We start from the raw sequence: 24,411 nt of genomic DNA on the forward strand, positions 1-24,411 counted from the left end.
GAAGTAGAACAGATGTTACCAGGAGCAGGAGGGAGGAAGGAGTGGGGAGTTACTGTTTAATGGGTAGAATTTCTGTTTGGGATGATGAAAAAATTTTGGAAATAGTTGGTGATGGTTATACTATGTTTGAGTGCACTTAATGCCACCAAATTATACCCTTAAAGTGGTAAATTTTATGTCATGTATATTTTATCGCCATTTTCAAAAACTTGTAAAAAACAAAAACAAACAACAACAAAAGCATGGGAAACAACCCAAGTGTCCTTCAACAGGTGAATGAATAAGAAAACTGTGGTACCTCCATGTGATGAAATGGATAAAATGGAACAAACTATTCACACACATGATAATTTGGATTAATCACAGAGGTATTATGTTATATTAAAGAAGCCAGTCTTGAAAGGTGACATACTGTATGACTCCATTATATGACATTCTTGAAAAGACAACACTGTATGGATGGGGAACAAGTCAGTGGTCCTCAGGGATTAGAGGTGGGGGAAAGAGAGAGCGCGAGGGAGGTTTGGGGAGCAATGGATTGTGGTGATGATTATACTAATCTGTATATACATTAAGATTCATAAAACTATTCACCAAGATGTTTTAAAAAATTCAGTTCATTATATGATAATTTTTTAAAAAATGAGTGACTCAGGGGGCTTCCCTGGTGGCGCAGTGGTTGAGAGTCCGCCTGCCGATGCAGGGGACATGGGTTCGTGCCCTGGTCCGGGAAGATCCCACATGCTGCGGAGCGGCTGGGCCCGTGAGCCATGGCTGCTGAGCCTGCGTGTCCGGAGCCTGCGCTCCGCAACAGGAGAGGCCACAACAGTGAGAGGCCCGCTTACCGCAAAAAAAAAAAAAAAAAAAAAAAAAAAGAGTGACTCAGATCAAGTGACCTGTCCAAGGTCACTTGACTTCTCAATGGTGGGCTGGGATGTGGACCCAGGTTTATCTCCTTCCAAGGTTGCCTCCTCTCCACCAGCCCAGGCTGCCTCTCCAAGGGCTAGTGTGAGGGAAACACGAGATAATGGAGTGAAAGCCCTTTGTAAATGGTTGAGGGCTACACAAATGTCAGGCCTCCTTATCAATCAGGGAACATGGCTGTTCCTCCAAGCCCCAACTTAATGAACAGCATTATTATTATTGATTTGTACATTCAACTCTGACTTTCAATATATTAAGAACTGAGCTTCTAAAAAAACAAAGCAAACAAACAAAAAACAACAAGTGGCATCTTCACTCCTTCCCTAAAGGTCATGTCTCTAGAAGAGAAAAGAGCTTAAAAGAGGAATATCTGGCCACAGTTTAAAATAAAAAGACTGCCTACTCTGGGTCATGGATGACAGCATTGCAGGGTGGGCAGGCCTCTGCAAGTGTGAGGTGGAAACATCATCACCAAAGACCAAGAGAGGGTGAGCTGAATCCCCTGGGTGCAGGTAGGGGGAGGGTTCAGTGTCAACTGTGGGCCCAGGGAAGAGCACACAAGTTTTTGTGTCAGACCAGCCTCAATTAAAAATTTGTCTCTGCCAGGATTCCCTACAGTGAGAACTTACACGGTCATTTAAGCTCTCTGAGTCTCATTTTCCTGGTCTGTAACATGGTCCAGAGCAGCACTAATCTCAAAAATAGATTTTATTGGGCTTCCCTGGTGGCGCAGTGGTTGAGAGTTCACCTGCCGATGCAGGGGACACGGGTTCGTGCCCCGGTCCAGGAGGATCCCACATGCCGCGGAGCGGCTGGGCCCGTGAGCCATGGCCACTGAGCCTGCGCGTCCGGAGCCTGTGCTCAGCAATGGGAGAGGCCACAACGGTGAGAAGCCCGTGTACTGCAAAAAAAAAAAGATAACACAAAAATAATTTCAAAGCGAACCACAACTATTACAGGAATCAGAAAAAAATACACCTACACCACTGGTTTAATACTCTTTCCCAGTAGACCACCAAGCCTTGATCAGACAGTTGGCTTGGTAGGCATGAACAAAATAAGTGAAAGAGCAGTTTATTTGTTCATTCCTTTGTTTTTTTATTCAACTAGTGAAGGCACTGTGGTAAGTGCTGGAGATTCAGGGGTGAATAGGACAGGTGAGGTTTTTTTCTCCTGGAAATTCAGAACCAGGTAAACAAGTGATCACATAAGAGACCACGACAATGTAGATCACTCAGTGCTGTGCAGACAATAAAATGAGTTGATGTGATAGAGTGAATGGGGTGACAGGGAAGTCCTCCTTGGGAAGGTGACAATTAAGGTGAGTTCTGAGACCTGGAGAAGCCAGCCATGCAGAAATGTGGGAGAGCCCCAGGCAAAGGCCAATGGCCAGGTGATGACTCCCAGAGGTTGGGGGAGGGATGGAGCTCTGCAAATACCAGAGGGAATGACATTCTTAGATGACCTCGGGAAGGAAGCCAGGGGTCAGCTCACCTGGGGATGAGCTGCTCTGGGTAAGAAGTTTCAATTTTAGTTAAGTTCAATGGGCGGCCAAGGAAGAGCTCTTTAAAGTTTGTTAGATGATGGATATATTTAAAACAGACTAAGATCTCCAAACAGAGGTTAGCTTTGTCAATGGGCTGTTACTAGTCGAAGCCTATTGGCCAAGACTGCTTCTTCTGCAGAGAGTAGGGGTGGGCATTGCCTACTTTTGCCTCAGTGAGGCTCCAGTTTTAGGTTTCCAAGATTAAGCCTCTTTAGGAGTCAACGTATTATTTATTTGGATATATTAACACCCTCAATCCCTTTACAGTCCATTCTTGCTTGCCTAGGATCTGCTTTTTCTCTGTCTGCCCATCAGTAATCCCAGCTCTGATCTCTTCGATGTTAATTTCAGCAGGTAATCTAATTTTCTTTATTTCTCACTTTTCATCCCTAGGTATACCATTTTTATTCTTCTGCCTATTTAATTTTTTTTTTGGCCGTGACACGAGGCTTGTGGGTTCTCGGTTCTCCCACCAGGGATCGAACCCGCGCCCCCTGCAGTGGAAGCACGGAGTATTAACCACTGATCTCCAGGGAAGTCCCTCTTATGCCTATTTTAAAGATGAGGATGCCAGGCTCAGAACCTTGTTCAGAGTCACCTCGTGTGTTGGTAGCAGAGCCAGGATTTTAACCTAAACTCATTTGACCCCTCACCATGGGAGGACAGTGGGGATGAAGAAGGCTTTAGGGAGAAACATGAGTAGGAGTGTGAAAACACACAGATAATGCTGTATACTCAGGAGGACAGGGATATGACAGAGTAAGATATAATGACAGCAGAGGAGGTGCTTGGAAACTCAGGTAAAGCAAGAGAGAGAGAAGGGCCAGAGCTTTACAGCATCTGCCATCTTTATAGCAACACACGGTGGGTAAGTAATGAAGAGTGAAGTTGTCAGTGGGACACAAGGGGCTAAACGCAGTCTCAGGTGTCTCCAAGATGCCCCAGGATGGGAGTGGAGACAAGGAGCCCAGAAACTGACTTTGTTTAAAAGCAAAGATCTGATAGAAGCAGCGATTAGGTAGATCAGATGAGATTGTGTATATGAGAGATGATGGAAGTGGTGAATTGTGAGGCTCATCCTTCAAGAGCTTGAGTCACTGATCTTGGTAAGTGGAGCCTTCCAGAGTCTGAAGACAATTTAGCATCTTAGGGGGGGATTCTTTTTTCCTTAGTTTAAATGTGAGAGAAAACATAGCAAGAATAAATGAAACATGGTTATAAACGACCCACAGCGTAATTTGCCTAAGTGCAATCTCATTTTTGCATGTTGTATATTTTTTGTTTGTTTGTTTTTTATTTTTTTTGTTTTGTATATATTTTTTACTGAGGTATATTGTAGATTTCTTTATATTGTTGCGATCACAATGCCCATGATAATTCTATTTCCTTTTGGCATCATATAATAAATGTTTTCCTGTGTTTCTTATCAGTTGGCACAATTAAAGAAAATATTCTATCCCATTGAAGTCCCATCATGTAATTATTATTCCACTTGATTAGTGTTAGAGCATTTCCATATGTTTATACCTTTTGGGCAATTGTATTTTTAAGAAGTTCTAAAATTCAGTGATGGGAATTCCCTGATGGTCCAGTGGTTGGAATTCCGCCCTTCCACTGCAGGGGGCACGGGTTTGATCCTTGTTGGGGGAACTAAGATCCCACATGCCACGTGGCTCAGCCAAAAAAATTAGTAATAATAAATAAAATAAAATTCAGTGAGATTTAAACATTAATGGTATAAAGAAAGAAATAGTTGGCAAAAGTAACCTCCTTCTTCCTCCGTCTTTGCCATGTTCCCCAACAGCTTTGGATGAATGGAGATGCCTTCTGCAGACTCTTGAGAATATAGCTCAGAAGATTCAGGGAACATGAGTTTGTTTAAGGGGCAGAATCTTTAGACAATATAGAACTGGGCCTTCTGAACTATTTTTTAATGAAATTTTCTATTATTAGGGCTCCTAAATCTTTTCTTTTTTCAATAAATTTATTTATTTACTTATTTATTTTTGGCTGAGTTGGGTCTTCGTTGCTGCACGCGGGCTTTCTCTAGTTGCAGCAAGCAGGGGCCATTCTTCATTGTGGTGCATGGGCTTCTCATTTTGGTGGCTTCTCTTGTTGCGGAGCACGGACTCTAGGCACGTGAGCTTCAGTACTTTTGGCTCACGGGCCCAGTAGTTGTGGCGCACGGGCTTAGTTGCTCCACGGCTTGTGGGATTTTCCCAGACCAGGGATCGAACCCGTGTCGCCTGCATTGGCAGGCGGATTCTTAACCTCTGCGCCACCGGGGAAGTCCCAGGGCTCCTAAATCTTGTAGGTGAGGCGAGTAACGGACTCATTTCAACAATTCAGATGATGATCAAGGCCTGAGTAGTGGAGGCAGAGCGGGTGAGCTTGCATCTGAGTGATGCAAAATTGAAGTACAATAGATAGGACATGTAACCACATGGATATTGGGAATGAGGGTCGAGGTGACAGTAAAGATGACTTTAAGGTTTCTAGACTGTTTAATGGGATGGCAGTGTCTTCGAGCAAGATAGAGGCTGTCAGTTACAGGAGGAGGAGTTTGTTTGGCAGAAAATAGGATAATTATCAAGACATCTGAAAACAGTTTCATTCTCCTGTAAGTATAGGATGATAGGTTCTACTTTTGTGTAATGGATAGTTTCATGTCTCAGAATGCAAAATGTGGAAGCAACTAGTTTGAAAAATTGCTACTCTGAGGTTACTCTGAGTAAAGTAGAAGAAAGGGGACGCTTTGGTGAAAGAGACCACGCTGTTTCAGACTTCATCATAGCCTGGGTTTAGCTAGAAATTTGGCCTTGCTTTGGGGGAGATTTCAAAAAGTGCAGAGAAAAGTGGATGCCTCAATGCTGGGGGCCCTAATGGGAGGCAAGTGCCCTGTCTCCGTTTAGAGGAGTCTAGGGGAGGACCAGCCTCTCAGGTAACCTGGCACTGAGACAAGGGAGTAGGGAGCTTGACTGGATTGGGCAGGACCGAGGTTGTTGGAAGGAAGAGGTTCAAGCAAGTCCAGCAGAAGCTACAACACAGCACTGGGATCGAGTCAGAGGAGCTCGTGCCAGGCTGGAAAGAGATGAACAGAGATGGAGATGTGCTTTGAAGTTCCAGGCCGTGTGTGGCTCTACATACCATGGGGTGAAGGCTCAGGTAAGAGGGCAGGGCAGTGGGCTCAGCAGGGGCAAGAGGCCCACAAAAGGTGTTCCAATAGTAGGTTGAAAATTTGTCCAAGTAGGAAGAAAATAAAGGGTATCAAAAGAAAAAGTGCACTACATAGGGCATCAACTCTTCAGTGAGTTCTTTGCAAAGAGATTGATCATGGGACTTCCCTGGTGGTCCAGTGGTTAAGACTCCACACTTCCACTGAAGGGGGCAATGGTTCGATCCCTGGTTGGGGAACTAATATCCCTCATGCCAAGTGGCACGGCCAAAAAAAAAGAAAAAGGAAAAAGAAAAGAAATCGATCAAATATGGGACAAAAACAAAGGAGAGAAAAGACAGGCAAAGGACTCTTAGAAGAGTGTTCTGTTGGCTGAGGAAATGAGTGAAAAACGTCAGATGACATTATAATAAAATGATGGGCTTTTTAGGAATGTTTTGAGAATGAAAAGGAAATGGTGTTGGCCTACCCGTTAGGGACAGGAGGAGATAATGATGAGCGTTGAAAACCAGAGACCTGGCTGATGGTTGTAGCAGAGTGGATACGGAGAGAATGTTGGAGAGCTCACAGCACCACAGGGGAGGTTGGGGAATCAATCAGGCTCAGAAAATGGGTGGCAACTGTGACCACGGCCAAAATGATGCCACAAAACAAGTCTGGGGAGGTGTCGGCTATTGAGGCTGTTAAACACCGGATGCCACCACCCATTTGGCCGTCTGCACTGGGACTTACTTGGGTGCTGCCCACACCCATAAGGGATGGCAGGTTGAGTATCTTTTATTTATTATTTATTTCCTGTAAGCGGGCATCTCACTGCCGTGGCCTCTCCCGTTGCGGAGCACAGGCTCCGGATGCACAGGCTCAGCGGCCATGGCTCACGGGCCCAGCCGCTCCGTGGCATGTGGGATCCTCCCGGACTGGGGCACGAACCCGCATCCCCTGCATCGGCAGGTGGACTCTCAACCACTGCACCACCAGGGAAGCCCTGGGTTGAGTATCTTTCATGGAGGTTAGCTACCCTACCTTGCTCCAGCTGCACAGAAGCTGGAGGAGCCAGGATTCGGCATGCTCAACATCTACGATGGGAAGTGAACTCTGCATCCTTCAAGGTGGGGCTTTCTCAACTGGTGGAGGGGGCATCAGACCAAATTAAAGACTCGTTTCAGGTTGTAGCAAGGAGACTAATGACAGCATGTCCAGTCAAGGAACTGCAGTTGTTTCAGAGAAAAATGAAGAAGGCCTGGGCTCTGTCAGTGGCGGTGGGAATGGAGAAGAGGGTACAGACTGTAGTGCGAGTACAACAGCAGAGTGAATAGAGTTTAATGACTACTTATATGCAGAGGCAGAGAGGAGAATATCTAAGATGTCTTTGAATGCCTATGGCTTCATGAATTGGATGAGTGGCAGTGCCATTAACCAGGCTAAGTCATCCAGGAGGAGGGGTATGTTTTGGGAAAATGACAGGTCAGTCATTTTTGACAGGCTGAGTTTGAAGCATCCAAGAGACACACAGCCAGGGAGAGACAATGGACACATTTGGGTGCCATGTCCCTAGACAGTAACTATGCAGTGGGGTGCTGGTAAATGACTAGCAACAGGCTCTCCGGAGAAAAGAAATTGTGATTTGTAGCATTTCTCAATTGTGTGGTGTAAATACAACCACTGTGGCCAATTTCTAGGTATCAACACAAGGTTACTAAGAGTGGATTTGGGGGACTTCCCTGGTGTCACAGTGGTTAAGACTCTGTGCTCTCAATGCAGGGGGCCCAGGTTCGATCCCTGGTTGGGGAACTAGACTCCACATGCATGCTGCAACTAAGGAGCGCACGTGCAACTAAGGAGCCCGCCTGCCGCAATTAAGACCCTGCACAACCAAATAAATAAATGTTAAAATAAATAAATAAAACATTAAAGTTAAAAATGAAAACATTAAAAAAAAAAAGAGTGGATTTGGGAAGAGATGCACACAATCAGTTGTCAAGAGGCCACCTGGGGGTCCACTATGGTGACTATGGGTGAGGCTGAGGTCTCCCAGACAGAGCAGAACCCGGAGAATCTTCAGGGACAGACTGAAGAAGAGGGGCTGCCGGAAGGAATCTAAGAGAGAATGGGCAAGTCAAGATCAAGCCCAGATCTGGGCCCTGTCAAGCTCTCCAGAGGTAGCTTCCACCACTCATTCATTTTAAGAAAATCTGCTAGACTGTAAGCTATTTGAGGGAAAAGACTTTGTCTATTTCAGCTGTGTCCTCTAGGTTTGGAACACAGTAAGTGCTCAATTAACTCCACTAATATCTTAGGGAAGAATTATGTCCACCAGTTTCATGAGGCAACACAAGAGTAACTGAATTGTTACAAGGAGACATTTTGGCTCAATGTAAGAAACACTTCCTAGCAAGTCTTGCAGACGTAGACACCTTGTTTGGTCTGCCCCATACCACCCCCATGCTTCTGGGAACTGTGACTCTACCTTTCAGCTCTGAGGTTCGCAAGACGGCCACTATTTTCTAAGTGAATCTACCGATTAGTCCAGGTGTCGGCACCTGACACAGCTGGGATTTTTGGAATCAGGGCTTGGAGTAAGTCCCTCTCTTGTGGCAGAAACTGGGAGAAGAGGTGACAGAAGAGGTGTCAGCATCCAGGGTTTTCCTGTCATATATAAAGCTAGTTTCAGGGATTCCCTGGCGGTCCAGTGGTTAGGACTCTGTGCTTCCACTACGGAGGGCAAAGGTTTGATCCCTGGTCAGGGAAGTAAGAACCCCCAAGCTGAACAGTGCAGCCAAAAAAAAAAAAAACAAACAAAAAAACAAACCAAAGCTAGTCTCTGCGAAATACAGGCAGGGAGAATCCCAGCAGCGATGCCCCAGTTCTATTCATTCATTCTTAGGTCCAGCTAGTTCTCTGTCCCTTTCTCTTATTACAGGACATAGCTCCATAGCCCTCTCATAAATGTCCCGTGCCTTAGAAGCTGGATTCCGGTACCCTGCAACCAAGGGTCCCAATGAATACCCAAGCAGAACTCTCCAAACATGTAATGCCACCTGTGTGAAAAGTGCTGTGCTCTTCACTGCTCAAGTATTCATGCAGTTTGAATGGCCACTTGAAAAGGGTTTAAAGGAGCGGATTTCTACCGAGGGTGGAAGCCCTAAAGGAACAGCGATGGCAGCAGCCACCTCTCCGTGAGCACTTGCTCTGTGTGGTGGCAAAGTGGGGAAGCTGGGCTCGATCCAGGTTTGAATTTGAAGTTCTTAATTACTAAGCTAGAGGTTCTCAAACTGTTTAGTCTCAGGATCCCTTTATGATCTTAAAAGTTGAAGACCCCAAAGAGATTTGGTGTGGGTTATATCTATTTACTACAATGGAAATCAGACCGAGAAATTTAAAAGATTTTAAAAGAACAAAAACCCATCACATGTTAACGTAAATATCTTTATTAAAAGTAACTATTTTTCAAAACAAAAAATGAGAAGAATGGCATTGTTTTACATTTTTGCAAATCTCTTTTATATCCGACTTAGTAGAAGACAGCTGGATTCTCACCTCTGTTTCTTCATTCAATACGTTGCTTTGGTTGAAGGATATAAAGAAAAACTGGCCTTGTACAGTCATGCAGTCCGAAAAGGAACTTTGTGAACCTGCTGAAAGGGTTTCTGGTACCCTCGGAAGTCCTCAGCCCATACTTTGAGAACTACTGCAGTAAACTAACCTGCCTCTCAGTTAAAGACTATATAGCCATTGGATTAGTATAGCCAAAGCATTTTAAACAAATTGCAAAGGGTGGTGGTGGGTAAGGAAACTTGAATTCTCCTGTTAACTCAATTTTAAATGACATCGATTTCCAACTTGAGTTCATAGATTACTCCTTTGGCAGCCAAGATTACTTAATTAGATTTCTTCAAGTTTACTTTTCTAAACTAAGAAGAGAAAGCAACATGTCATACACAAAGTTAACATTTGTATAGTGTTCTTAACAGTTCACAAAGCCTCTTTCTGTGCCCACATGACGCCATTTAGTCCTCAGCAGCCACTTTATAGAAGAGCTCGGAGCAGAGAGGCGACTTGCCCAAGACTGCCATCAGTAGCTGGGCCGTGGACCAGGCTTCCTCATGACCGAGACGTGCTTGCAGGACAACTCTGCTCTGGCTCTAACGAACGAACATCTCACTTTCAAAAGCTGGCTTTCCAACCTAGAAAGAGGGGTCCCTTTATGTTCACTTTTTTCACATACACAAGAGGCGGCATCTGTTCTAGAATCCAACTGGATTTTATTTGACACAGAATACAATATGGGTGTAGGAATAGCAAACTGAAAAGACAAAGCAGAAAAAACACGGTTCTATCTAATTTATAATTAAGTAACAGGAGGGCAAGCCATTAAATGGCTAATGATACAGTTGAGCTTGAAGGAAGAATTCTCTTTTTCTAGTGCCCATACCTGAAAGACAAGGTAAATTATTTAATTAATTCCTTAGTAATTTCCTGTTTGAGACTATAAAACCTGCTTAAAATATATCCGCTAACTTGGTTAAAACTTTGAAAAGAAGTAAGTGACCACAAGTGTGTGCCAAGACCGGGTTATGACCCTGGTCTCTGCACCTTTCATCTTACCGGCCCCTATAACATCTTACTTATCACCCCCTTCTTATGACGGTCCCGCCTCACCACGGACTCAGCTGCACCCACCTGACTCCTTCCAGCTACCAGGCAGATGCCCGGCAGTAACCAACCGGGAGGTGAGAGGGAGAAGTCAGAGCCGGTGCTTGTGAAAGGGAGCTCCACCTGTTTGCCCCAGGCAGTGGCTCAGACAGCATGAACTCTTGGCCTCCCCTACCTGTGGTGGCCTCTTCACCTCAACTCCAGTCCTCAGGCAAGTTTAGGGTAAGGCAAATACAGAAACCAGTAACTGAACAGGCTTCAATTTCAAAATCTATCACCAGTTCCAATTATAGCCCTGAGTCCACTCAGCACTGCAGAAAGAGAACTGTAGAGAGAAACTAGGTATGGATCTCAGGTCCTTTCTGATTTCCCCAGAAGCCAAAAGTTGGCTCTAGCAAGATTATAAACAAGGGCAGGAAATTTCTTCCACATATAAATGGATTTCTTTTCTTCTTTTTAAAAAATATTTATTTATTTATTTATTTATTCACTCGTCTGCATCAGGTCTTAGTTGCAGCACACAGGGTCTTCATTGCCGTGTATGGAATCTTTACCTGTGGCACGCAAACTCTTAGTTGCGGCATGCGGGATCTAGTTCCCTGACCAGGGATCAAATCCAGGCCCCCTGCATTGGGAGCGTGGAGTCTTAGCCACTGGACTGCCAGGGAAGTCCCTAAATGGATTTCGTGAACACAAAATCCTTCATTATTATCTTACTTAATAATCTTTTGTCGTGGTTCTTTGTAGGCAGTTCACCTCTGATTAAAATACTTTGTTATATGGATGGAAACCAGGGCACTAGAACTCTGCATCACTGCTTCCATCATCCTGAAGGGGTACTAGATTCTTTAAGCACTTCACGTAAGAAATTCACTTAAATATTTCTAAAAAAGTCCTCACAGGGTAGAGCTACAGTGTGTGTTAGAGGGCTGGAGAATAACCCGGAAGTTGTCCATCAGATTAAAGCATGCTGCAATTTGCTTCTTATGAATTTCTTTTCCCAGTGCACTGATAACCATGGCCAGGCAAAGGCACCAGCTGGATACAGTGACAGTGTCAAAGCCCAACAGCAGGGTTCTTTACACCCCGCACTTCTTAGGCTCAGCCCCAGGCACATGTAATGGGCTACGTGAGACAGTTTTGGTCCAAGACGGAACCTGGAGCCTGCTCCAGGGCAGAGCCAATTACAAAGTCCTCTTGAGAACTTAGAACAGTGTTTCTGCCTTAACATGTATTACCTGTCATGGCTCCACTCAGAATGCAAGCTCCCCAAGGACAGGAAAGGACTGTCTCACACATTTTTATATCTTACACATTACTTAGCATATACTTTGCTGAAAGGAATGTGATGGTATGAAGATATTGAGTTATGTGGCAGGTTTCTTAAAAAATGAACATGCATTTCACAAGACTTTCAAAATTCTTTACCAAAATAAATAATCAAGTCTAAAAACAAAATAACTGTACCAATAAGTGATCTGTAAACATTTCACAAACTAAAGAAAGCTTTTTATTGGTTTTTAAACATAAAAATATTCTGCTAGTCAAAACTCATATTTAAGTAAAAATCTCCCTTTTCATTAAAAATTTGATCAAGAAAATGACTGAAAATTCAACAGATAAAAGAGCGTTTCGCACAAAAATATAGTAGGCATAAAAATATATAAAAAGTAGCCCAATTTCACTGAAAACTTTAAAAAATGCAATTGAATACTAATTTTCACCTGTCAGTAGCTAAGATGGAAAAGTTTGATAACAGAACATTGGCAAGAAATGGAGAATGGAGCCTCCTGCTTCAATGTTTGTAGGGACTGTGAATTAGTATATATTCTTGGGAAAGGAAAATCTGACACTATCAAAAGTAAAAACATACATACTCTTTAATCAGAAATTCCTCTTTTAGGAATTACTACTACAGATATAAAAAATTCTACATGTATATCCAAATACATTCAAGTACATATACGGGGACACTCGGGAAAGCCACCAAGAAGCTGCTGCTGATGGTCACCTCCAGGAAAGAGATGAGGGGAGCAAGGTGAGACTCATCTTCTGTGGTATACCCTTTGGCCACTTGAATTTTTGAAAATTTACACGTCATGTTTTATTTACTTACTACTAACAGCCACAACAATAATGATTTAGATGAGATAGCCATAAATGCTGTATCAGAATTAATCAGCATGAGATAAACCAATGAAATATGACAGGTGGATATAATTCTAGCCCAAAGCAAAGACACCTGACATTATTTAGCCTCTGGAGCCTTATTACTGATGTGATTTTGGAAATATTTAATAGTTTGCAAATTCTCATATTTTCTACTTTCATAGAACCTGGATAGTTGGGAAACTCTAGGCTGCAAGCTTCTAATGTGGATTCACCTATGCATTTTCCACATAGATGAGTCCTTGTCTAACTAACCAAAAGCTAGTTTATGAAAACAAGGCATGTTCCATGTCTCCATCTTCTAAGACTGTGCACCCTCCAGCTTGACATGAGTCCAAGAATGATACTGACCACAAAGCCCAACCTGAAAACGTCAAAAACATCCAGAGACACCTACTTTTGGAATTCCCACTCTCTGTTGTCCAACGGACACACCTGCCGTGTTTTGAGCCAGCGGGAGATGCAGTGGAAGTGAAAAGCATGCTGGAAGAAAAGATACATTTTATTAAAAATAACTCTGTGAAGGCTCAGCTCTCTGATGACAATACATCTCAAGGGCAGTGGGGTAGTTACACACAGGGGCTGGAGAAGAGTGATGGAAGGCAACACACAACAGGAGACAAAAGGTCAACAACGGGTTACACCTTGGTTAGGTACGAGGCTAAGTCCAGTGAAACATGTCAGAAACGTCATTCCTACAAAAGGAAGAATGCATTTAGGAAGCATAGCGGTGTTCTAGCAGTGAGCTCTCTTTCCCTAAGGGAAGATGGAGTGGGGCTTCCTGGTCCTATGTGGCCTGTAGGGGGGGATTACTCTACTGGGACTCACGCAGGGAGGCCCTTGATCACACGCGGATTTCAAACATTCCCCCTTCTTGGTCCCCAGCTGCCCTCCCCACCTTGGAGAAGGGAACCCCAGGAGCAGAGGCATCTACTCAGTGTGGGTAGTGCGCCATCCCTGACACCACCCAGAGCTGACAGGGGCACTTCCCCGACCTTCCACACGCAGCTCAACTCTTTCCAAAGGACTTTATTTCCCCATTTGTTTATAGGTGTATTGATATGATAACAGCCTGGTACTCAGTGAGCCTTTAGTGGGTGAGAGACCGTGTCTTAAAAAGGAATGAGATAAAAAATTAGGGTAAGAGGAAGTATTACGATGGGCACACTGCACGCCAACAGCTGAAAGAGCGTCGAAGGGCTTATTCCACAATCAAGACAGGAAGTAAAAGGGCAAAAGTACCAAGACTACTGGGAACTGACAGGGAGCAAGGAGTTGGCCTTCGGATATGGGGAGAAGGAAAGTCCGTGTGCAGATTTTTGGTATGAGTTAATGATGTGCAGACGCTAACCACAGAACCTCTGCAATGGATGTTTATCCTCCGCCCCTGCTCGTGTGAGCAGCGAACTCGGACGGAACAACAAGAGTCCCCTCACCTGAGCCATGATGGGTCAGCTGAGTGGGGACAGGGGAGAAGTGCTGACATCCCAACACACCATGAAAGCTTTGGCAGGCTTGGCTTAGTAACAGCCCTGAACTCTGGTCAGCGTGTCCCCCCAAACATACATGGAACTTAAGAATCATAATGTGGATTATCATCTGTGAATTGTCTTGCACAAAGACAGAAAGAGAATTCAGTGACAAACACTAGAGTCCACGGCTGGTGCACTGGGGCTACTCAACAGGACAAAGACTCTCCCAGAGCAGTGGCCCTTTGCAAGATCCCTTTCCTCCTGACGCTCACACAACTCATTATTTCTGAAAAAGAGAAAAAACAAAATTTCCAAAAGGCAGCAAGTGGAGGCATTTTTCTCAATCCCCAGGTGGTGGGGACAGGCTCACCTAAGGGCATTCAGGACACCCTTCTCCACCTCCCGGCTGCCCCGTTAGGCACCTTGCAGCAGTACAGGGTCCTGTACTCCCCAGCCACCTCCGAAGACAGAGGGAAAGACGGGCTGCAAATGAGGCTGCAGGGCTGGTGACAGCATCCTTGAATGTCCCTGTTCCCAGCTTTCTTCCTGTTAACCATCTAAGACATATCAATGAGTACACTGAGCAGTCTCAAAATACACTGCCTGGTGCTTCACACTTTGCAGGCAGCCTGTAAACATCTATTACCTCACTGGAGCCTCCAGCAACCCAGGCAAGCAAGCATGACGGCTATTATTATCTTCATTTTACAGACGGGAAACTGAAAACCAGAAGAGTTAAGTGACTTGCCTAATTCATAGAGCAGGTTAGTAGAAGACCCAGCACTAGAACCTGGGACTAGTCCAAAGGTTTCAGGCACACCTGCTGGCTCTTCTTGGTGGCAGGCTCTCTGAGCTCGACTCTCCTGAGCTGAATTTAAGGAGAAGCTCACTCCTTTTCCTTCCACCACAAAGTGACAAGGTTCTTAGTATACGCCTGGATGCCAGGGAGAGCAAAGAGCCCGATAAGCTTTATTCTTTATCCCCATAAATGAAAAAAACTGTCCCTTGGCCAGGGGCTACTGTGAAACTGTCGAAGGGCCCCGACAGCATGGAGAAGGTGCCCCACAAGGTGTGGGCTGGGAGGAGAGCCTCAACCCAAGGGAGCAAAGTACCGATAGCTCTCTCTTCAGGAACTACAGCCACCCCAAAGTTCATTTATTTGTATTTATTAACAAAGACGCTTACTGCATGCAGGAGGTGTTCTAAGCAGTTTTTTTTTTGAGCAGAGAAAGGTTTACTGCAGGGGGATGCAAGGAGATGGGTGGCTCATGTCCCAAAAAACCCCCAACTCCTCTAAGCACGTTTTAACATAAAATCCTTCCCCGTGATTGTGACACTATGCAACCTACTATCAGCTCCGTTTCATACGAGGCTTAGAGAGGCCAACACCTTGCCCAAAGTCACCTAGCAAGTAAGTCCCAGAGACAGGGAATGATGGTCTGACTCCAGAGTCTGACTTCTTAGGCCTGTGTCATGCTGGGAGCCCTCTGTCCCCTGGGCACAGGATGCCCGGACAGGACAATTTTAGCTCATATGACGGGGACTACATGTCTATAAGGATGAATTTTTAACACGTGCTGGAAATAACATATTTGATGTCTATTATCCTTCACAGCTGTCACTCCCTGGAAGGCTGTACATTCAGTCCAGAGATGCTGTACAAAACATTTCTGGCATGAGCCACATTAAAAAAAAACCCCAAACCCTAACTTAGTACATTTGCCACACCTAAAACACACACACACACACAGACACGGACACTCAATTTATTCACCTTAGTTCCACAAGACACCTAGCCTTTTAAAAATGTGTTACGAAAGTAAAGATTTCCACTAACAGAATATTCCAAAGACTGTACCATAGGCTTTGAAGGCAATTCCCAAAGATGAATCCCCAAAATGTTGCTGACAAAAGTTGGTACACTTTATAATTAAGACAAACTATTGTCTCTGCAATAACTAATAATTTTTACCCTACAACAGGTGAACAGTACAATGCTTTTAAATCTTTTTTTTGTTTTTTAAATATTTGTGTACCTTTTGGGAGAAAAGTGGGCTAGTCATTTTTTTCCTAGTTAGTTTCAAGACTGGCAAAGCAGGAAAAGTGGTACTATGTTTACAAGCCATGCTGACAGGGAAAGATGTTTCCTTACGTTACAGACTCCCCACGCAACGGTGCACTCTTCCGAAGTAGCAGACGCCTGGTTGGCTTGACACTCTATGCCTGTGGGAACAAGAGCAACAACAGCACTGGACCCCGGCAACAACCTTTTCACCTACAGCTGCCCTACCTGCACCATTACACGATGACACAACTGGGGGTGGGGGGGCGTTGGCGGTGATGGCGTAAACATGAACAAAATCTCAAGTGGTTAATTAGTCATAACTGTTTTTTAATGAATGTGGAAAGGGGTGAAGAACAGAGAAGGCAGAGATATGACTTAACAGCATGCTTTGCAATGAATACCGCCCCCCCTTGTTCAAAAACAGAGTAAGGAAGGAAAGAGTACTTTTTAACTCTGAACATAACCTGACTTGTCCAAATGACAGTGATTCCTCCTAATCTGGTAAATTTAGTAAATTCTTAAAGTCACCTCATAACTCTTACTGTTCTGAGAACTGGCATCTCTATTCTTGGTGAATGTTTCCTCTCAGGCCCTTACAACACCCAGGTTTGCCACATGAAAGCCTAGCTGGGGGACAAGCTCTAGTCCCTAAAGGAGTCAGGCAGACACATGGAGCTGGGACAGAGCAAGTAAAAGGGGGTGAAGAGGCCTGTGGCGAAGTGCAGTGTACGCTCCGCATGAGGACGTCAAAACTCAAGTCCTTAAAACACCGTCAGCACAGCTGATCTGTGAGGCCAACGGGTTGGAGGAGTCTCGGGGCTACCACTTAGTGACACTTATTGCCCCTGAGGTCATTCTGACTGGTGAATGGAGCAAATTGCTGCAAATGTATCCAAATATCAATTTCATAGAGGGGGAAGGGAGGGAACTTAAATAGAATAAAAAATCTGACTGAGATCCAGAAAGGATGAGTAAAGCTCTATTGGGGATAAATATTCAACGAACAAGAATTACTAATGTGTAATGTGCTTTCTCTGAAGGTGGTAACTAAATGGAGTCTCCCTTCTGAAGAACAAAAAGCTTCAGGAAAGACTATTTAATAGGAGACAATTACTTCAAACTTTCATAGGCGGAAAGTAGTAAAATTGTACTAAAGTAATGCTGAGATGTTAGTGCATACATTTGGTCTTAGGGGAAGAGATATACCATAATGTTCTTTCCCCCACCCTTCAAAAATATGAAAGGCAAAGGATCTGAAATCACAGAAGTTGCTTATGCTACCCAGGTTCATACTACAAACAGAATAACTGGTTTTCCTTCTGATAAAAGTGGAGAATCTAGGGCCTATGCCATATATTCAAGAATGTATGGGGGCTGTGAATGCACCCTATTCAAAGAGATGGCAGAGAAGATAAAATCTGATGTCCTTCAAGTTGGATCATCTCAGTTAGATGAGGACTATGTATTAAGAAATTAGCTAAGCAAGAGGCACAATTATTATTATTTAAGTAAATAATGAAACTGTTTCAAGGTACATTATCATGTTTAAATTTTTCTAGGTCTACGTATTTTTAAGGGGCTGTCGTTCTATGCTTAGCGCAAAGTAGGCTCTCAGTACCTGACTAAGCAAACCAAAAACACTTCTATAAATAGAGAGAATGGGGGCCAAATATACATTTATTCTTATCAGAAAACTCCTAACAAAGAACAAAAATATATTGTACAGCACAGGGAATATAGGAAATATTTTATAACAACTTTAAAGGGAGTATAATCTATAAAAGCATTCAATCATTATGTTGTACACCTGAAATTAATATAATATTGTAAATCAACTGTACTTTAATAATAATAAAAAAAGATCAGAAATAGGATTGCAATACAGAACGTCAGATAAAAGGGGATAAGGATGAAAAATTACTAAATACAAGTGTGAAATGTTCTCAAAGATAATATGTTTTCAAGCTTTTGGTCCAGAGGCTGAGCATCGGGGTTTAGTCGTTTGTTTAAACAGGGGAAGGAACTGTTCTCTCTCAGCCTAGAACAGAGAGAAAAGCAGCACACAACAGGTTCTTATCAGACCCCTGCAAAGGCAGAAGTTTATTTCATGTGACTTATAAAGCTTGAGGACTTTTATACTTCAATACAAGAGCATTACAACCAGAGGACTGCTAAGGAAGCAATGGCTTCTTCTTGGAAGTGAAGAGATTTCACACTTTGAAAATACTGATGGACCTGTGGTTTTAGGAAAAGACTAACTTACGGGCAGAAGCTGGGTCTAAGCACTTCTGGATGCCCCCTTCATCTGGAACAAGATTACCTGAGGCAGTGGAGAAAATTACACCTAGCAGACTGTGTTCTTTAAAAGAACCAAGAAATAGGGCAATGCAAAATAAGTATGAAGCTATAGTAGGACAGATAGTATCAATTTGGATTCCAAAGAGGAAGTCTTCAGACCAAGAATGCTTTGTAGGTGAGTTCAACTGGAGCACAGCCATAATCACTCATTTATTTACGGCTCTGTATACAATTATTCATTTAATGCCAGACCAGAATTTATTAGAAAATGGCCACTGCTAGATCAAGATTCTTATTTTCATCTTTAACAAAAGTGTCTTTTTTTTTTTTTTGCCGTACGCAGGGCTCTCCCTGTTGTGGCCTCTCCCGCTGCGGAGCACAGGCTCCGGACGCGCAGGCTCAGCGGCCATGGCTCACGGGCCCAGCCGCTCTGCGGCATGCGGGATCCTCCCAGAACGGGGCACGAGCCCGTGTCCCCTGCATTGGCAGGCGGACTCTCAACCACTGCGCCACTAGGGAAGCCCCAAAAGTGTCTTTTTACAAGCATCATAATTTATCTATTTTTGAAAGGAAGACAAGCCCAGTTGCAGCAACCAGATTTCTCTTTAGTGTCTGTAATAAACAGAAGGGTATGTTCCATAAGGGTAAAGAACTGATCTCAGGTCTTTTATCCTAGACCTTGCAAAATGCCCAGGATATAAATATTCATCAAATGAACATAAGACATGACTTGAAAATACTTTGTTGGTGGGCTTCCCTGGTGGTGCGGTGTGGCAGTGGTTGAGAGTCTGCCTGCCGATGCAGGGGACACGGGTTCGTGCCCCGGTCCGGGAAGATCCCACATGCCGCGGAGCGGCTGGGCCCGTCTGTGCTCCGCAACAGGAGAGGCCACAACAGTGAGAGGCCCACGTACCGCAAAAAAAAAAAAAAAAAAAAATACTTTGTTGGTTATAGGAATTCAATGTCCTACTTCTGCATCTGACATTTAAAATATATGATGGGCTTCCCTGGTGGCGCAGTGGTTGAGAGTCCGCCTGCCGATGCAGGGGACACGGGCTCGTGCCCCGGTCCGGGAAGATCCCACATGCCGCGGAGCTGCTGGGCCCGTGAGCCATGGCCGCTGAGCCTGCGCGTCCGGAGCCTGCGCTCCGCAAAGGGAGAGGCCACAACAGTGAGAGGCCTGCGTACCGCAAAATAAATAAATAAATAAAATAAAATAAAATAAAATATATGATGGGCTTCCCTGGTGGCGCAGTGGTTGAGAGTCCGCCTGCTGATGCAGGGGACACAGGTTCGTGCCCCGGTCTGGGAAGATCCCACATGCCACGGAGCGGCTGGGCCCGTGAGCCATGGCCGCTGAGCCTGCACGTCCGGAGCCTGTGCTCTGCAACGGGAGAGGCCACAGCAGTGAGAGGCCTGCGTACCACAAAAAAAATAAATAAATAAAATAAAATAAAATAAAATAAAATAAAATAAAATAAAATAAAATAAAATATATGATGAAGCAGGTGTCTAACTAAAAGCCTACACTGACCCCTCAAGTGTTCAACACTAAGATAAGACAGAATATCAGTGGCCTTTGTCTGTCACCATCTTCCCAAGAAGTGCATTCTCTTGCATCCAGAGAGACACACAATGACTTAAATACAGAGGTTAAAAACAAGTCAGGATTACAGAAAAGAGCCCCAAGAAAGTAAAATTTTCTCTGGGCACAACTCCTTGTGAAAACACACAGCAAGGAATTGGCAAGCACGTAATCAAAAACCCCACCCTAGCACATTTAACACTGTGCATGTGTTTTTCTGTGATGGGTTCCTTCTCTCTACATTAAACATCATGGTAGCTGCTGATCTGCTTTGACTGTTGTGTGAAAAGGTAAACAGGGTCAAAACTCAAAGAAACCAAGGGCAGTAAACTACCAACACATGCCATGATTGTTTTCCTACACAAAATATTTGATTTGTGCTTTCCAAGTTGCAATGACCACAGACTAGTCTCCTATTTTGTGTTTTTATTATTCACTGAGCAAATATCTAGTGAGAACCTATTATAGTTTCTCACTAGATATAGTAGTATTATAGTACGAGACACTATGCTAGATGCTAGGAACACATCAGTAAATAACATGGAATTATAAAGAACCAACTAAATTAAATGACTGCTACAAAGGAAACTATAGGATGTCTTGGAAATATTTAACAGAAGTGGCATAGCTTGTGTTTGTGTGTATGTAAGTATGGTCAGGGAAAACATCTTTGAGCAAGTTCAAGGTGAGATCTGAAGACCAACTATGGGTTAGTTCTACATTGCCCAATAAAGTAGCCACTGGCCACGTGTGAGAATTGAGCACTTGAAATGTGGCTAATCTGAAATGAGATGCTCTGGAAGTATGAAATACACTTTGAAGACTTAGTACAAAAAAATGTAAAATATTTTACTTTAAAATATTGATTACATGTTGAAATAAAAATATTTTGGATATAGTAGGATAAATAAAATACAAATCATCTGTTTCTTTTAACTTTGTTAATATGAGTGCTAGAAAACTTTAAATTACGTATGTGCTCACAATTGAGGCTTACATTTAGATTAGACAGTGTTGCATTAGACAAAGATAGGGGGAGAAGAGGTGAAGAACATTTCAGCAGAGGGAACAGGATATGTAAGGGCTCTAAACAAGAGCATGGACACTTGAAGAATGGAAAGAAAGTCAGAGGAACCACCAGAGTAAGCAGGAGAGTGGCTCAAGATAAAGCTGAAGAGGCAGGTAAGTCATTTAAAAAATAAGTTATAATTTCAATTCAAGAAAGTTGCAATTTCTTTGCCCTATTCCTGATCTCAATAACAAAACCATTTTAGTACCTGGATGAATAGTGACTGTCCCTGGTGTGATCAACATTCTTGCCCCTATTACTACAAGGATACTAAGTCCACTATGTGTTGACCACTATGTGTAATGAAATATGTGGAAATTTAAATTAAATTTCTTTAGAGCAATTAACTGCCTATTTAGATGTCGGCAGTGATGTCCCCTTAACTACACTTGGGCTAACACTGAAAATCCATACTCAGGCTTCTTTTCTTCATAAGTCCCCAGCAAAAACTAGTTCTAACAGAACATTTTAGCTCAAAGTTATTTTTTTTTCTTTCACTATTTTTGCCTTTGAGTCTGGTTACAAGATGGGAAACAGAGAGGATATAATCAATAGTACCTCTGTGTCCACAATTCATTCTAAATGTGGCCTTGCCATCTTTAGATTGAGTAGATTTATTCTGAGAGAGGGGTATGCCTGCAGGACATCATAAAAAACTACTTTATTTCAAACATACCAATGGACTAGATGCAGAAGACCCCAAGTGCTCTTACTGTACTTTATATCTCCTTGTGAAGAAGAAAACTGGTCACATTAGGATGGCCGCAATCTCTGTAACCTTCTCAACTTCCTCCCATCCTCCTCCAATTACTTACAAAGATCCATAATGTGGTTCCGGCAGATGGCACAGTTATCAACCACAATATCCCAGGCCCAGAGGGCTACCGCATTCCACTGCAAAGAGAAAAAGGGGGAACAATGCACTCTACTCTCCTTGTAACACAAGCATAGGCACACATAGAACACACACACGACACTCTAGGATTTCATGCTGCAGTTATCATCTTTTTGGCCACAAGGACCACTAAACAAAAGAGCTTCTAGAGGTTACATTACTCTTATTTATTATGTCAGACAGCAAGAGTAGGCTACACGTACGCTCACCCATTCTCCAAACAGTTGAGTATATAAACACAGAAATGAATGTCATCTTTTAATTTTATTTTTTCCTACAGTTTAGTCAGCCATATCAATGCAAACCAATCAGGAATAATTTATAAGTGCCTGTTTTAAGTCTAATAATCAAAAACTTGAATTACTGTGCAGGTTCTCCTGGCAGTTGCAGAAGAGCTCAATTTCTGCATAAACAAATATCTGCTCTTCAAGGAGACTTTGGAAGCAGGAATGGGGAGGTCGAAAACAAGGAACAGAATGAACTAAGATGATGACTGGATCATAAAACGGGTAATCATGGGATAAGCTGGATAACTAATTACACAGTGTCAACACACAGAACAAGGTCATCACTTAAATCTTACAAGATAACTGCACAACAAACTCTAAAATTCACTAGAATTTTGGATAGTTCCTATCATCAAATAAACTGTTTTCAACTTTTACATGCTCAAACTGTTATATTCAGTTAAGATAATTTCCATAAGAGTTTATCTAAAAGTAGTATTTAAGTAACTCAACCCTCTGGCTTCTGCAATTATAAATATTCCCAAACTCCCTTTCATCCACGAATTTGGTGGTACTTCTCAAACCTTCATCTCTTTCAAGCCTAATTCTCAGTGTCTAGTAACTTCTTCAGCACTTTTCACTCTACAGCTTCAACTTGGAGGAAAAAAATCCTACTTCTATTCTTCAACATGGCTGCTGGCTGTAACTGAGCATGCAGGGCCCACAGTGAAACGCCAAAAAGCACTAGGAGGGGGAATATTGTCAGGGTTTAGCCAGATGTTCCAGGAATAACATCTTCCCTATTTCAGGTCTTCATTTGGTACAGATCAGTTTTATCTTGGGTGGGAATCGGCACTTTTCTCCCAAACTGCTGGCAAACAACTATAAGGCATTTCATGCAAAAAGACACGTCCCACATTTCTGCTTTCCCACTTTTACCAGGTCGTTCGCAACTAGTACTCAACCCTCCCTAAATGACACAAGATTTGGGCTCGCATTTTCTTTTTAACAAATTCCACCATGTTTCTTTTTTTTTGGACAGCGGGATTCTGAATATGACCACAGGACTGGGGCGGCTGTGTGACAAACCAACAGACCTCTCAGAAGAGGCAAGAGTTAACACTCGAGACACTTTAACTCGGCAGGGGCGAGGACCAGAGAGGGCTAATGGAGGCCTCGATTAGGCGAGGACCGAGTCGGGGTCCCTCAGAGGGACCCCAAGCTTCGGACAGGGGCGGGGCACGGAGATCTTCAGCCCGGGTCCTCAGAGGCCTCCAAAACGGTAGGACCTCAGGTTCCCGGCTTTCGCCACACCGCCCCATTCGCCACACCGCCCCATCCTCCACCCACCGCAGCACTCCAACTCCCCCTTCCTCCCACCCCACCCTCTCCTTCCCCACCCCTCCACCACTCCAGTGACAGCTCAGGCGCTTGGCTCCGGCAGCCAAGTCCCAATCCTGCGTATCTCAATAAGCACCTCCGTGATTGGCCCCTCAGCTTCCTACCGAAACCAATACTGCCACTGACAGTGGGCGGCAGTCACGCCGATCAACCCTAAAGCCCGCCCCCCGGCTTCCTTTCGTGGTACCCTGTCCCAGGAACGCCCTGAAGTGAAGCCCTCTCCTCCGCGCCTTGGCCATCCTCGGGCCTGCCAGCCAGATCCACGCCTCTCTAGCTTCCCTGAGGAAGGCGCTGGCGAGACCCAACCTTTTTCACTTCAAAGCGCTTCTTGCCCGCGCCGCTGTTCGTGCCGCTCGGGGTATCCACATCCATCGCTGCCGCCATTTTGGAAACACACGCTCCGTCGCCCGGCTACTGCGCCTGCGCGTCAGCGCAAGCCTCGCTCCCTCCCCGCCCCGGCACCTCCTCCCGCGCCCCACCCCTCACTGGCGCGCGAGGGGCAGGTGGGGGCGGAGCATGTGGCCACGCCTCTTAAAGGCACTGGCGCTGTCCTCCCCCACCCCACACCTACCCAGCGTTGGCGGAGAGGAGGCGGTGGCCCGAGCGTCTGGGGCGGGGCCGGGCGGGGCCGGGCCGAAGTGAGCGAGCCGGCTGGAAACGTTCGAAAGGGCTCGTTCTCGTCGCCCTCCCCCGGGAAGCCGCCGGCCACACTCTCTCAGCTGGGGCGGCGGCTGCTTCCTCCGCTTGGGCCGCGACCTGCAGCACCGGCCCCGCCTCGCCTTCCCCGGCGTCGCGGAGCTCCCCGGCTCGCGGGTCCTCGTCGCGTTCTTCTGGGGAAGGGGCGAGGGTGGGCGTCCCGCCTCCCACTGCCGAAACCCGAGACCTCACACTGGTCTTTCCAGATCCTGACCCGCTTACGAGCCCGGCCTGAG

The 24,411-nt window shown here is 44.5% G+C and overlaps 1 protein-coding gene across 4 annotated transcripts; it reads right to left on the minus strand.

Moving 5' to 3' along the window:
* Nucleotides 1–9,887: 9,887 nt before the first annotated feature.
* Nucleotides 9,888–23,910, minus strand: RBX1 (ring-box 1; the record flags this gene model as incomplete). 4 transcript variants are annotated; one of them, XM_081247837.1, is made up of 6 exons in its annotated part: nucleotides 23,786–23,909; nucleotides 21,772–21,850; nucleotides 18,268–18,324; nucleotides 16,092–16,162; nucleotides 12,865–12,950; nucleotides 9,888–10,077 (listed from the first exon to the last, which is right to left on the minus strand). In XM_081247837.1, exons 1-6 carry the CDS (start codon nucleotides 23,861–23,863, stop codon nucleotides 10,065–10,067), a joined length of 384 nt encoding a protein of 127 aa, XP_081103963.1. In that variant the 5' UTR covers nucleotides 23,864–23,909. The 4 variants fall into 4 exon arrangements, with proteins under 4 accessions (XP_081103963.1, XP_081103965.1, XP_081103964.1 ...); XM_081247839.1 differs by lacking the exon at nucleotides 18,268–18,324 and having other exon boundaries at nucleotides 23,786–23,902; XM_081247838.1 differs by lacking the exon at nucleotides 9,888–10,077 and having other exon boundaries at nucleotides 12,861–12,950; nucleotides 23,786–23,910.
* Between the last annotated feature and the right edge of the window lie 501 nt (nucleotides 23,911–24,411).

This window comes from Mesoplodon bidens (assembly GCF_964165515.1).
Source record: "Mesoplodon bidens genome assembly, chromosome: 11".
Taxonomy (NCBI): Eukaryota; Metazoa; Chordata; class Mammalia; order Artiodactyla; family Ziphiidae; genus Mesoplodon; species Mesoplodon bidens.